The following is a 13,980-nucleotide window of genomic DNA, read 5'->3' on the forward strand; positions in this document are numbered from 1 at the left end:
ATCTGAACTCGAATCAGTTCAGGCACTGGAAGGAAAAACCTGTGGCTGTTTCTAACATGTGATTAATGTGGTGAAACGGTCGCAGTGTGGTTAGCTTAAGGATAAGATCATGCTTGGGGTTACCATGACTACGTTACGTCAGGTCTGAAGCGACATTTTGGTTGTACTGTTAAAGGGGCAGAACAACAAATCAAAGGATGAAACTGTAAAATATAAAGACTGTGATCACTGAGTGTTTGGATCTGTCGTTCCACAGCTGAACTCTCTGCTGACGATGGAGGAAGATTTCCCAGAATGCCCTCTGAGTGAATCCCAAAGCGAAGTGATCCAAGAGTCACCGCAAGACCCGAACCTGGACCGAGTGCCCCAGAACAACCAGAGTCCTGAGAGTCCCAAACAAGATCAGGAGCAACAAAGTCCGGACAGGATCCATGCCGAGGACGGAGACGGGACTGGAGATGAAGCAGGAGATAACAGACGTCCTGAGGAGCAGCTGGAGGCGCAGAGAGTCGAGGAGGAGTGTGATCGAGCTGCAGGAGGCGAGTCTGATGTTTCCCGTCAGGATCAGACGGTGGACCTGGACACAGGTGAGGAGGAGCTGGTTCTGATTCTTTACTGCAGTATTTGCAGTTTTGCAAGTCACAAGTAACAGGACATATGAGGACAACAGTCTCTTCAGTCGGTCAAAGTTCAGACCTGGAGACCACAACAGGAAGCGTTTGTTCCTGTGTGATCACACCTTTACTCCTCTGCACATGGAGGAGATGAGAGTAAGTGAGGGGTCGACGTCTGCAGCTGCTGCAGCAGCAACAACAACCACAGATGCAACATGCTAAACATTTTTACAGCTTCATTAACTGATCGATTGACAGATTGGCAATACTGATCATTGATTTTTGCTTTTTTTGGTGTTTTTTTCACAATTAGAAACTAAATATTCATGAAGGTTCATGAGTGTCATCATACTAAGTGTGCTGCAGCCATGTTCTCTACCTCCTGACCTCGTTCTGCCTCTGTGTTCTCTGCCGGTTCTTCTGTTGCCTGATGTTGCAAAGTTTCACAGCGACAGAGACGCAGAGACAGTAAGAGCTGTCGGTCTCCTGCCTGCTGACGTGAGAGGAGACAGAGAGACGCTGAGCTGCTGTCAGAGGAGTAACATTACAGCACGCAGAGGAAGAAATCACAAAGTAATAGATTTGTGTGAACACTTTCCTACTGATGGTCTGAAAAATTCACAGTCGCTTAAATCTTATATGCAATAAAGAGAAACCAGTGGTGGCGGTTTTGCGTGCTGTGGCGTCGCCATTGCTGCGGTGGCACGTCGTGTCCGTCACTGTCGGTGTCTGCTGGCTGTGTTGAGAAGGGAACCCCAAATTTGCGAGACTCTCATGAGATTTTTCACAGTTTTGGTCAAAATCTCAGGTTTGTTTGAGATGAGCTGCACCTCGCCTGGAGAGGAGACGAGGTCAGGATGAGGAGACAAAAAGCTGCAGTTTAGTCGGACACTTTCCAGCAGACTTTAGAGAATAAACAGGACTGAAGGTGAAATAGAAGAGATTCTATTCTATTCTATTCCTCTACTGTCATGTGATCCTGTGTATCTGTTCTTTTATCTGCTTTGTCTATTTCTTTGATGAGTCATTTATGTAACCTTTATTATTATCATTAGCTACAAAAATCTGCTTGTTGACACATTAAAACTTGATACAGTAAAATATTAAATATTACAATTACACAGAAAATTAGTATTTCATGAAACACGTGGTGTTTGTTGTCAAAATTAAGAGCCAATCAGAGCCTGTCAGCTCATCGGTCATGTGACATTCAGGTGCTCGCAGTCAGTGGAGAGCAGCTGAGCGGCCGCCTCGATCGTGAGGTTATGCAGGACATCAGAGAAAGTCGGGCTCAAATCAGGACACAAATGTGATCAGCCGGTGATCTGCAGTGATCGATTCTGCGCAGGCCTGGCTCATCTCCAACACTCATATATCCTGTTGAGAGATTTGGTGGGTCTGAGGTTCCCTTTTAGACACCGTGTCTGCTGCTGGTGACAGATGGATAACTGGATTAAGGACATTAAACAGCAGCCCTCAGTAACTGATGGATGTTTTTTTTAGGATGGTGATATTAATGTTCTTTAAATGTGACGCAGTTGTTAGATGATGGTTTTGACAACAGCCAGAACAGAGAATAATACAGAGAAGAGAAAAAACAGACCACCTCCGCCACATTAAGTGACTGAAGTTAATATTTTTGATCCCCTGTGACACATGGTTTTCCTCTGTACACTCATGATGTCACAGGAGGCGGAGTCACTGTGGGTACACCCACTGTGTAGCAAAAAGACTACAGAGTGGCAGCGTTAAAGCTCAGCTTTAATCCCGCAGAACACAAAAAACATCTAAAATGTTAAATGTGACTGATTAAACAAAATGATTCAAAAAGAAACCATGGCGATCTTCAGCGCCCTCTAGATTTCCTCCTTTTATCCAATAACTCACTTTGAAAACTCCAAAAACTCACTCACATAAAGTCTGATTCGTCTCCGTCTGTTTCAGTCTCACCTCAGGATCAGGACGCAGCCGGGCATCAGGACCAGGACCAGGACCCGAGTGCCGCTGCTGCAGCAGCCAATCAGGAGGCGGAGGGGGAGTCAGGTGGCAGCGTCCCAGCGCTGGTAATCACTCAGGCAGAGGAGGTGAGAACAGAGACAGACTCATCTGTATTCAACCGCTCCAGTTTAGTGCTGGCGGTGCCAAATGTCTCGTCTTTGTCTCCACACTCGCAGGTAGAAGCTCCTCCAGCTTTCTTCTCCACATTTGCTGCCTTTGTTCTTTGTTTAAACGAAGCCTCTGATCAAGTTCAAAGCTGCGTCGTCCTGACAGCTCCTCTTCATCAACCTGACGCTTTTTCTCTTTCTTCAAAACCAGCTTTTCTTTCTTATTTTCATATTGTTCTCCAGTTTGTGGGTTTCTCGCTTTAATTATATATTCAAGTCTCGTTTCCACACGTCACATCGTGGATTTAAGACTCTGAATGTTTTCAATAATGTATCTGTTCGTTGTGAACTATTTTGAATATTCAGATTTCCAGAATGAGATGAGAAAAAAATCTCAGCAGCTTCATCACAAACATCCTGATTTTTCACTCTCGACATTTTCAACAACACTTTTAACAGCTCAGAAACTGGAACAATCAACTTCCTCATGATTTACAGATCAATAATTACAAACAGAATCAATTTATATGTAACGCACACAGTCCTGAGAAGTGTCCAACCAAATAAAACTTTAACCTTTTTAATACCAACTGTCTAGTTCCATTTTTCTCCATATATTTATTATTTAAGGGTTTATATGTATGCTGTGTGTATACTGCTCCGTGCCATAAAACACTCTTTTCCCTGAGAAGAATTCACAACTTCAAACAATTTTAAAATGTGTTAAAAATCCTTCAAACTTATCATATCTACTGATAATATAGGTGTAAAAAGTTCTATTATGATCATCTTTGGTCCTTTAAAGTTTAAAGTTGTGTCCCAGATGATTTATTCAGGCATAAAAAGGGTCAGCTATACCCTGAGGACCCCTGTCTCACTTCCTGGTTTAAAAAGGTCAGGAGTACTGCTCAAACTCTGGTAAATTTTCTATTTTTAGACAGATTTATTCAACAATATTTTTATCAGATGTGTCTCAGTCTCCTTCTAAATCAAAGGTCAATAAGAATTATGGTTTAAAAATGTGTATTTTGATTAACATTAAGAGACTCTGAAATTAATTGTCGCTTTACAAAAACTTTACAGGATTATTTTAGTCTGACGTAGTAGAATTAAAAGAGTTTGTCTATATATTGATTATTTATTTTCAGAAGAACAATCTGAATTTTTTTTTCAAACAAAAATATACCAAACTTTTGCTGCTTTCAGCCTGTCAGTTTGCTGCTTTTCCCTATTTTTTTTTTTTATCACAGTAATCTGAATAAAGACCAAACACCTGGAGAAATAATCAGCAGTCAGGTCAGTTTGATTTATTTAGTGCAAAACTACATTTTGCCTGAAGGAGCTTTAGAACCTGCACAGCATACGACACCAGCAGATTAGATGATCAAACTACAGTCCTGCTTTTATCTGAAGCGATATGTGAGGACTGTGCATCTAAAAATGAGTACAGCAGTCCAAATATATGATGTGTGGGTCGCACAGGTCAGACCTGCAGGTGAACGAGGTCACAGTTTGGACAGATCTCAGCTATAACCTGGATTTACTGTAATGAATTCTCTGTAAAACCTTAAACTGAATAACATAAAAAAAAAACACCAAAATCAAAAATGTGAAAAGAGAAAAGAAAACCAGCAGTGTCGCCCTCAGTTCCAGCTTTAAAAGCTGGAAATTTCACCTGAACCGTTCAAAAAAGTGGGCGGTCACTGTCGAGCCAGCAGCAAGGACAGGAAGTGAAAAGACAAAAAGAAGAAAAACAGGGTCAGCCGAACACAGAATACAGTAAAAACCTTCATGATTGGATAAAAGCAGTGGCTGAGGTGAAAGTGAGATGGTTAACGTGGTGTTCAGCGAGCAGACTGACAGTAAATCTGCCTCTGAGGGGTTAAACATGCGAGCGTCTCTCTCTGATAGATCCCATTACCCGCCCTCATGTGTACACGCTCACTGATCCGAACCGCCTCCAAATAAGTTTCCTCAGAAGCCGAGCGGCATGCGGCGGCAGCAGCAGCAGCGGCGGCGGCGGAGGAGCACTTAAACCAAATTGACTTTACTGATGTGAATTATGAAGATACTGATATCATGCATAAAGTTATTTAGCCCTCAGAAGAATTCAAATAAGTCCTTCCCTCAGATACGGGGATACGGGGAACTAATATGAATGCAAATAGGATTAGACTCCTGCATTAGTGTCTGATAAACAATTTACAGGCCTGAGTGTTCACTGGGGGGGTGAGACGGGGGTGAGGAGGGGGTGAGACGGGAGTGAGGAGGGGGTCCATTCAGCACCTTATCACAGTTAACCCTCCATCTTCCTCACCACGCTGTTGCAGCATCACATCATGTCTGCCGCAGAGAAAACGGCGCTAAATCCAGTCGATTACCAGAGAGGTCATCACAGCGAACGCCTGCAGCTGACAGCGATGTTTAAAGGGACGGTTCACCCCAGAATCAATAATACATATCTTAATAATAATCGCAATCTTTATTTATAGAGCACCTTTAAAAATTAACTTTGCAAAGTGCTTCACAAAGGCAGCAAAATAATTCAGACCAGTTGGAAAGTCAACAGTTTTTAAAAGAATCCAGATGAAATAATTCAGTGTAAAATGACAAGAGTCAGAAAATAAAGAAATAAAAACAGTTCAAAACAGTTAAAACTCTCTGATAAAGTGTGTTTCAAGAAGGGATTTAAAAAAGATTTTCTCAGGCAGGTTCTTACGGGTCAGTGATATACGACTGAGCGTTATTTCAGTTTTGTTGTTACGTTGTTTTTTGTCTTATGTTAATTTTTCGTCCTGTTTTTGTTTGTCGTTTTACTGTTTTTTATCTGGTTACATATTTTTTCATCTACTTTCATCATTCATCTTGTCACATCATTTTTCTTCTTCTGTTGTCTTTCATCTTATTACATAATTTTCTTCTTGTTATGTCATTTTTCAGCTTTTTACACCTTTATCCTCTTGTTATTTTTTATTTTGTTGCTGTTTTTGTGTTGCTATGTCAGTTTCGTAGTAATCAATAATTCCCCTCAGCTGCATCAGAACTGTCTTGAAACTGTGAGGAGTAAAAAGAAGAGAGAGATTTGTGTTGTCAGAAAAATACTGACATAAAGTACAGAAAACTCCAAGTAACTACAGTATCTAAGTATTTGTACTTAGTTACTTTCCACCTCTGGTTACCACATCCCAAACATAAAATGCACCACACTAAACGCTGTTAACTGACACGTTGAATGTCCATGACAGCAGATATATATATATGCCGTCCCATGAGATCACGTCGTGTCCTCATCAGTGTGAGACAAGTTCATCAAGACGTGTTTTAATCACAAATTAAAGTTCTTCTTCGTTGGTGATTCATATGATACTGATTTAATTGTTAAAACACCTCACTGGCAGAGCTTCACTTCGCCGTGCTGCAGCGGCGTTCTGTACGTTCTGTCTGTGGCGTTGAAGTGGCGGGACACTTTGATGCTGCTCATGCTGACAGTCAGCGGCACCAATTAAGGGCGTTCCACGTCACGTTCCGCTGAGGTCTCTTCCTGTTCTAATGACAGTCAGACCCCCCAAACAAAACCTCAGGAGGATCCCCAACACGTCACGTGTCCTCGCCGTACATACATGTAGAGACGCCGCTCGTTAAACGCTCGACATCAAACACGTATGTTTCACGTGTTCTCTGATGACTTCGCCGTTCAGTCAAAGGACTCGTGTGATTGTTAATTAAAATCCAAAGGCGGCGGGCAGACAGACGTTTTTATGTTCCCCTGCACGTTCACTTCACGTCTTCACAGGAACCAACAGAACAGATATTTAATCCAAAAGTTTATATTAATGTCAACATGAAGACAACTTAGACAAATACAAACAAGCACCGTCTGAGCAGAGGAGACACACGTCCTCTCAGTCTTTACTGCAGTACAAGTACAGATACTCCAGTAAAGTAGAAGTACGGATTCAACTTGTTTACTGCAGTAAAAGTTAAAAAGTTCAGGCTCTGATAAAAGTAAAAATCCGTCCTCTGAAGGACATTTCTACTGACTGTCTCTGTGTAAAGACAACTGAACTTCAGCTTTTCTCCACCACAGAGTCTCCGTCTCTGTCTGTCTCAGCTTCTTACGTCTTTTGTGTCGTTTGCTTTGTTACTTATTTTTCTTCTTGTTACGTCTTTTTATCTTTTCGCCTATTTTTTGTCATATTATGTCTTTTATGTCTCTTGATTTGTTGCGTGTTTTACATCGTTTCCATCTTGTTACGTCACGTCACCTCATTTCTGTTTCATTATGTCGTGTTACCTGATTTCTTCATGTTAGGTCGTTTTTCGCTTGTTACGTCTTTCACGTTTTTTTTCATTTTTGTCTCGTTACATCATTATTTATTTCACTTTATATTGATTTTCATCTTTTCTTCATCTAGTTATGTTGTGTTTTGTCCTGTTATGTCATCATTTGTCCTGTTACACCATTTTTTGTCTCGTTACATTGTTTTTCATCCCATGTAATTTTCAGTGTTGTTACATCGTTCTTTGTCTCGTTACGTCCTCGTTCATCATTTCGTTTTTTGTCTTGGTACATAGTTTTTTTTTATCTAGTTACATTATTATTCATCTTTGTTGCGTCATTTTCTGCTTGTTACGTCCTTTACGTTGTTTTCTTCTTGCTACATTTTCATTTTCATGTCTTGATACATCATTTTTGTCTTGTTGCGTGGTTTTCCTTCTTGTTACGTCTCGTTTTGCCATGTTGGGTCATTTTTGTTTTAATTTTTTTGTCGCTTATGTCATTTCATCTCGTCCCGTCTGTCCTGTGTGATGTCCTCTGATGGATCCACCAGTCAGTCGTCTTTTCTACGTCTTATTGTTTCGTCCATTTAGGTTAAAATCAGTCTTGATGTTGGAAGGCGGCGCACAATGATGCAAAATAAAAATAATCAATAATTCACCTCAGAGTCATTAAAACTAAAGTAAGTAAAGAGTATTTGTAGTTTTTAGTTACTTGCTGTGTCTGATATTTGTCCAGTTGCAGCCGTCCCTCTGAAAATAATGCAAAATTTTCTGACAGTATTTCAGTGTGTGTGTGTGTGTGTGTGTGTGTGTGTGTGTGTGTGTGTGAACCTCGGTGACACAACATGCTGCTGTTCACCGCTGAACAAGTGTAACAGTGTAAACCTGAGGCCTCCATGTGATGATTAAATCTGAATAAAAAGCGAAGCAGGAACCTGTTTTGAAGTGCAAAGTAGTGTCATTATTATTTACAGTAAAAGTGATGTTGTACTTGAAATAATTAACTGAAATCAAAATGATCCGTGTGACGTGTTTCATCTGTGTGTGTGTGTGTGTGTGTGTGTGTGTCGTGGACAATGGTGAGTGGGGAGGCGTAATTAGCTCTCGTGGGACGACCATCCTAAACAGTTAAAGGACAATCACGCTCTGTGAGATGTTAAACTGCTGCTGCTGCTGTCTGTTGCCAACTGGGGCCTAATTGTAGTCAACAGGCTCCGGCAGCTGATTGGTTGCGCTCGCCGCGCATGAAGATGAACGCAGACGGACATTTTGTTGAGTTGTAAACACTCTCTCATATGGTAATTCTGCGGCACCTCGGCGCCGTTTGAGGGACGTGAGTGAAGATTGGAAGTGATGGCTGCTGGTTTATGTTGTGTTGAGTTCACACCGAGCAGGTTTGTTTGTGTCGGACTGTTCCTGCAGCATCACCACGTCCAAGTCAGACAGGACGCAGCTTCATCTCACAGTCACAGCAGAATTAGACTGAATGGGCTTCGAAAAGTGAGCAGAAACGTTTCTTAAGTCCTGTTTCTACAGGTTTTTTACACCAAAATCAAAGTGAACATGCAGGTTTTCTAAACCTGCTAAAAATAGTTGATTGACCCTTTTTCCATCACCAGGAGACGAGTTTGTCTTTGTTTTCTCTTTCCTGGTGTGTCTCTGCTCGTGTGTGTGCAGGAGACAGAACGAGGATTTACTCTCTGTTACCGTTCTTAAGAAAACTCAACGTTTTACTTTTCCTCCCTACAATTAAACACAAATATCTGAACTTTCTCCTCACAGTTTCTAAACAGGTTCGTTACTTTAGTTTTAATGACTCTGAGCTGAATTATTGATTATTATTTTGCATCATTGTGCACCGCCTTCCAACATCAAGACTGATTTCAACCTAAATGGTGTCCTGTGGTCCTGTGGTCCTGTGGTCCTGGGTTCTTGGGTTCTGGGGCTCTGGGGTCCTGGGTTCTTGGGGTCCTGGGGTCTTGTGGTCCTGTGGTCCTGGGGTGTTGGGGTCCTGGGGTCTTGGGGTCTTGGGGTTCTGGGGCTCTGGGGTCCTGGGGTCCTGTGGTCCTGGGGTCCTGGGGTCCTGTGGTCCTGGGTTCTTGGGGTCCTGGGGTCCTGGGGTCCTGGGGTCCTGTGGTCCTGGGGTCCTGGGTTCTTGGGGTCCTGGGGTCCTGGGGTCCTGTGGTCCTGGGGTCTTGGGGTCCTGGGGTCTTGGGGTCTTGGGGTTCTGGGGCTCTGGGGTCTTGGGGTCACACTGCTGCATGTTTCAGCTGTTTCCTGCTCCGACTCACCTGATTCTATTGATGAGCTCGTTCTCAGTTCTCTGCAGGAACCTGATAACGAGCTGATCATTAGAACCAGGTGTGTTGGAGCAGGAACCATCCAGGTGAATCACTGCCTCAGTGAACATCTCAGTTTAATGGGTCTCCTGTGTGTGTGTGTGTGTGTGTGTGTGTGTGTGTGTGTGTTCAGTCTGTGGGAGCAGCATCAGCTCCCCCGGTAGAACCAGCAGTGAGTCCAGTAGAACCGGCGGAACCTCGGAGACCACAGAGACCCGCAGACCTGATGATCCCTCTGAGCCCCGTGGTCCCGACAGAACCCAGTCTGAGTTCCAGCAGTGACGGAGGAGACATGACCTGCAGCGACCTGCTGTCTCTGAGGAGCGACTCCTTATCTCTGACCAGTGAGCAGAACGTCTGCAGGACGGTGAGTCGCCGCCTTCTTCTTCTTCTTCTTCTTCTTCTTCTTCTTCTTCTTCTTCTTCTGCTGTATTTATTGACAAACATTCAGGGGAAAGTGAACAAAACAAATAGACATAACAGAAGAGTCAGAGATAAATTATAATTTTTTTTTTTTTTCTTAAAATATTTGTTTTAAGGACCTAATTTTGCTTATTTATGGAAATTAATAATTTTCAAAAACACATAAAAAAAAGAAAATTTGACATCACTCAACATTTTTAAGTTTGTAGAATCTCCAAACAAATTTAAAGTTTTCACCTTTTATTAAAAATAATTAATTTGAGCGTTCAGTTTTATAGTTTGGGCTCAGAAATCTTGATATGTTAAGTTTTTTTTACAGTGCAGGATCTGTTGCTTGGTGTTGTCGGCTCACCTGTGTGACTCTCAGGTGTGGAAAAATGTGATGAAACTGAAACTCTGACCTCCATCTTGTCGAGATGAACCTCCTGATCTGAACATCAGTCACACTCCCCTCTTAACAGAAACACTCTTGTTGGTCTGCGGAGCGATCGCTTTCATCATCAGCCTCTTTATGGGCGGGTCAGCGGGGCCAACGTGGAGCCCGGCGGACGAGCGCCGAGGCTGCGGCGTAATCATAATTCCCTTGACCTCCGCTGACCTTCCACAAGGCTTCGACGGCGAGGGCCACGCCGGCGAACGGGCGGCTCCTTTCACACCGCCACTCGCTCCAAAATGGCTTTTTCATTTCTCAAACAATCGCACGGCGGCGGCGGTGAATGAGAGGGCAGATTACATAAGGCAGGGGTGAGATAAGTGCTTTCTGTCCTAAAAGACGAGACTAAGAGCAGAAAGTCGTTATCGTTCTCATTAAATCTGCCCTCCGACTCAAAGACTCGTCTGAATTCGTCCACAGAAAAACAGGATTGTTGGAAAATCTCAATTAATATGTTAATGAGCGGCAGATTTCTCATTACTTACAGTAACAGAAGGTCTCGTCCGACAGGTTTGTTCTGTCTGTGGTGTCATCGTTTAAAAATCAAACTTTATTCATACAGCGGCTCTCAGACGAATCACAGCTGACTGACGATGAGACCGAACCAGATGTAAACAGAAAAACAACGTCAGACTGACGCACGCGAGAAATCTCACATAATTTATTAACCTCCGAAAACAGGACGCTGCCACCTCCCAGCAAAAAGCACCGCCAAAATACTGTTGTATTAAAGTGTAGTTGAAGGGTCGTACGGACGTGTTCAAGTGCCTCTGAAAACTTGGCCTGAGGTAGAAAACAGAAACAGTTTATTAGATCATTTCTCAGACTGTGTGGGCGTGTCAGCTCATGTTTGATTGACAGCTTCAGAATAGAATAGAAATCTAGAACAGAGCAGAATACGAGCGCTTTAACCCAGAACCAAAGATCCTAAAGGTACTTCAGTGAAGACCTGATCATGAAGATCCTCTCACATACAGTTTGACTGAGTCAGATCACACACACACACACACACACACACACACACACACACACACACAGATGTAACAGGTAACATCCAGCGTGTGATATAATATCCATTTCTCCTTCTTTAAAATTCAGCATAATGAAATGATGAATAAAAATGAGCGTCTGCAGCAGGATTAAGGAGTCAGGAGTCTCCTCAGTAATAAAGCTTAGTCATGCGTCAGTGAAGCGACTTCATCAGAGTCTTTTAATACGTTTCTATCCGTCTCACTGGACTGTTTAGGAACATTTAATTTTCAGACTGACTGCAGGGCTGCTGCTTGATTAGAGGGGAAGTCCTGCCCTCGGGGGTTTATCTGCCTCATTGTAATAATACATCAGTTATGGCTGCAGGTCGTCTCTACGGAAACGTCTCAGACGATTAACTGACAGGCTAAAGACACTCGACTGATACAACATCGAACTACAGCGAGTAAAACTATAATATACTATATACAGTGTTATTAATACAGTGGGAGTCTAACAGGTAAATCACTTTAAGGACACTTTATTACCACTGTGTTGTTATTATTGTTTTAATAATATGTGATAAATCATATTTCACACACATCTTTTTACTTTTACTTCATACATCTGAAGACAAATATCTGAACTTTTCATGACGTTTGTGTAAATATTTCACTTTACAGTCGACGACCTGAAGTCAGAAAGATTTAATTAGTTCTGTATCTTTTTTTCATGAATATTTTCACACTTCACTCCTCAGTCGGAGGCACTGTGGTGTACTGTAGTGGAGTAAATGTATTATGTGGATATGAAAGTTGAACATGAACAGAAACGGTCCTCCCCTCCTCACCCGTCACCCAGTTAACACAGTTCACCACAACGTCTCGGCACTTCCTCCAAGTCCGACAAACACACACGTCATGTCATCAGCTTCAGCTCTGTCACATTCAAACACCTTAATCAGCTGATGGTTTTCTGTTGTGTTACGATGCAGGTGTATCAGTGAACAAACGGGTCACACACACACACACACACACACACACACAGAGGAGCACTGCTTAATATTCAAACACACTCACCTGTAACTTTTCATCAGTTTTCACCACATCAGTACTTTAAAGACATGAGCTGAAGCTGCGATCTGTTTCTCTGTCAGTGTTGTCACTGGGCTGCCCCTGTGGTAGATCAAACATGATAAATGCCCTCTACAGCGACCCAGTGTCCAAGACTACATGCTAAATTGTCTAAATCTAGATTATGCTTTCAGTGGCCAAACATGATAAAGTGGCCTCTAGAGTGCACTTCCAATAAATAAAATGTGATAAACTGCCCTTGAGAGTTCTCCTCCAGTAAACAAAAAGTAATAGTGCCCTTTAAAGTGCGCCTCCAGTGGACAAAATGTGATAAAGTGCTGTTGAGAGTGAGCCTTTACATTCATCTCACCCTCTCGTTAAAAACAGAGAAATCACACAACAGTGACCTTCAACTGTCTCACAGCTTTTATTTCTTTTACGTTTGTGTGCTGCTGTAACGTGAATTAACCCCCTGAGGATCAATATCTCTTCTCCTGATCTTCAGAAATGTCTTTAATTCTCATTAATGTTGCTGATAATCCTGATCACAAGAGCTGTGTGACACTGATCAGGTGATCAATGAGTCTTCAGATTGGTCTGATAAAACAAAGTGAGATTATTTAATCCAATAAAAACACTTTTTTTTCTTTTTAATCCCAGAGGAAGCTGATGAACAATTAGAGGCTTTTTTTTAAATTTTCTCTTGATCGTTTCTCGTCTGTCTTTATGAGCCAAAGTGACTGAGACACAAACAACAACACAAGACTTTAAAGGGTCAGTTCAACCACAATGAAAACATCTCTTCTTCTTCTTCTTCTTCTCTTTTTAATGCTGCGTCTCCTCTGAAACCCCCCACCTCCATCATTTCTTCTCTCCGTTCTCCTCCTCTGCAGGATTTCGCTGCCCGCCGGTTTGACGGAGCGGCTTGTAAACGCCACCAATTAGGACGGGCAATTGGCAAACAAAAGGGCCGCTCCTAAATGGTGATGAGAGGTGGGAGGCTGTCGTCCCGCCTCGGTAGCTGTCAGAGGCTCTGAGGGCGAGGAGGAGGGGAGGGGGAGGAGGAGGCAGGCGGCCGTGTTTTGACAGGATGAATAGACGGAGGAGTGGAAGTGGCTGGAGAGGCTTTTGTTATGCTAACGAACGGACAGTCGGGGGGACGGGAGCCCGTTCATGTCTCCTCCACAGAGGAGGAGTCATTTTATTTTCTGCTGCTTCTGTGAGAGGCTTCAGGACGGAGGGGAGGCGGGTGAGGATGAGAGGGGGAGAGAGATCCAGATTCCACCGGACTCTCAATGTTTGTTTCACTGAAGCCGAGACTCTGGTTTGTGTTTGTGCAGATTAAAGGTTCTCTTTCTGCAGCAACAGAGAAAAAGTTCCGGCTCTGAAATGTCCTCGAAGTCTAAAGTTAACTGAACCTCACCTTTTCTCCACCAGAGAGTCTCCGTCTCTGTCTCACATTCTTACGTCTTTTACATCCTTTACGTCATTTTGGTGTTAGGACCGTTTTGTCGCAGCATCTTTTACACATCGTCTGTGTCTTCTTATATCTTTTACTTCATTTTTGTCTTGTTGCATCATTTTTTCTTGTTCCCTCTTTTATATTGTTTTGTCTGTTTGTTTTTTAATATGTTTTGTCTTTTTACGTCTTTTACGTTTTTGTCTTGATATGTCTTTTACGCAATTTTTTCTTTTTATGTCTTTTACATAATTTTCATCTGTTTATGTCCTTTACATCGTTTT

The 13,980-nt window shown here is 42.5% G+C and overlaps 1 protein-coding gene across 1 annotated transcript in view; it reads left to right on the forward strand.

Moving 5' to 3' along the window:
- Positions 1-258: 258 nt before the first annotated feature.
- Positions 259-13,980, forward strand: part of LOC146317123 (uncharacterized) — a 40,979-nt gene continuing 27,257 nt past the window's right edge. Inside the window, exons 1-3 of the mRNA XM_084733744.1 lie at positions 259-587; positions 2,559-2,698; positions 9,473-9,706. Of these exons, the coding sequence (XP_084589870.1) occupies positions 275-587; positions 2,559-2,698; positions 9,473-9,706 (687 nt within the window). The 5' untranslated portion in view covers positions 259-274. The remainder of the gene's footprint in view (positions 588-2,558; positions 2,699-9,472; positions 9,707-13,980) is intronic.

The sequence above is a fragment of the Lutjanus erythropterus genome, chromosome 13, assembly GCF_056507025.1.
Source record: "Lutjanus erythropterus isolate fLutEry1 chromosome 13, fLutEry1.hap2, whole genome shotgun sequence".
Taxonomy (NCBI): Eukaryota; Metazoa; Chordata; class Actinopteri; order Lutjaniformes; family Lutjanidae; genus Lutjanus; species Lutjanus erythropterus.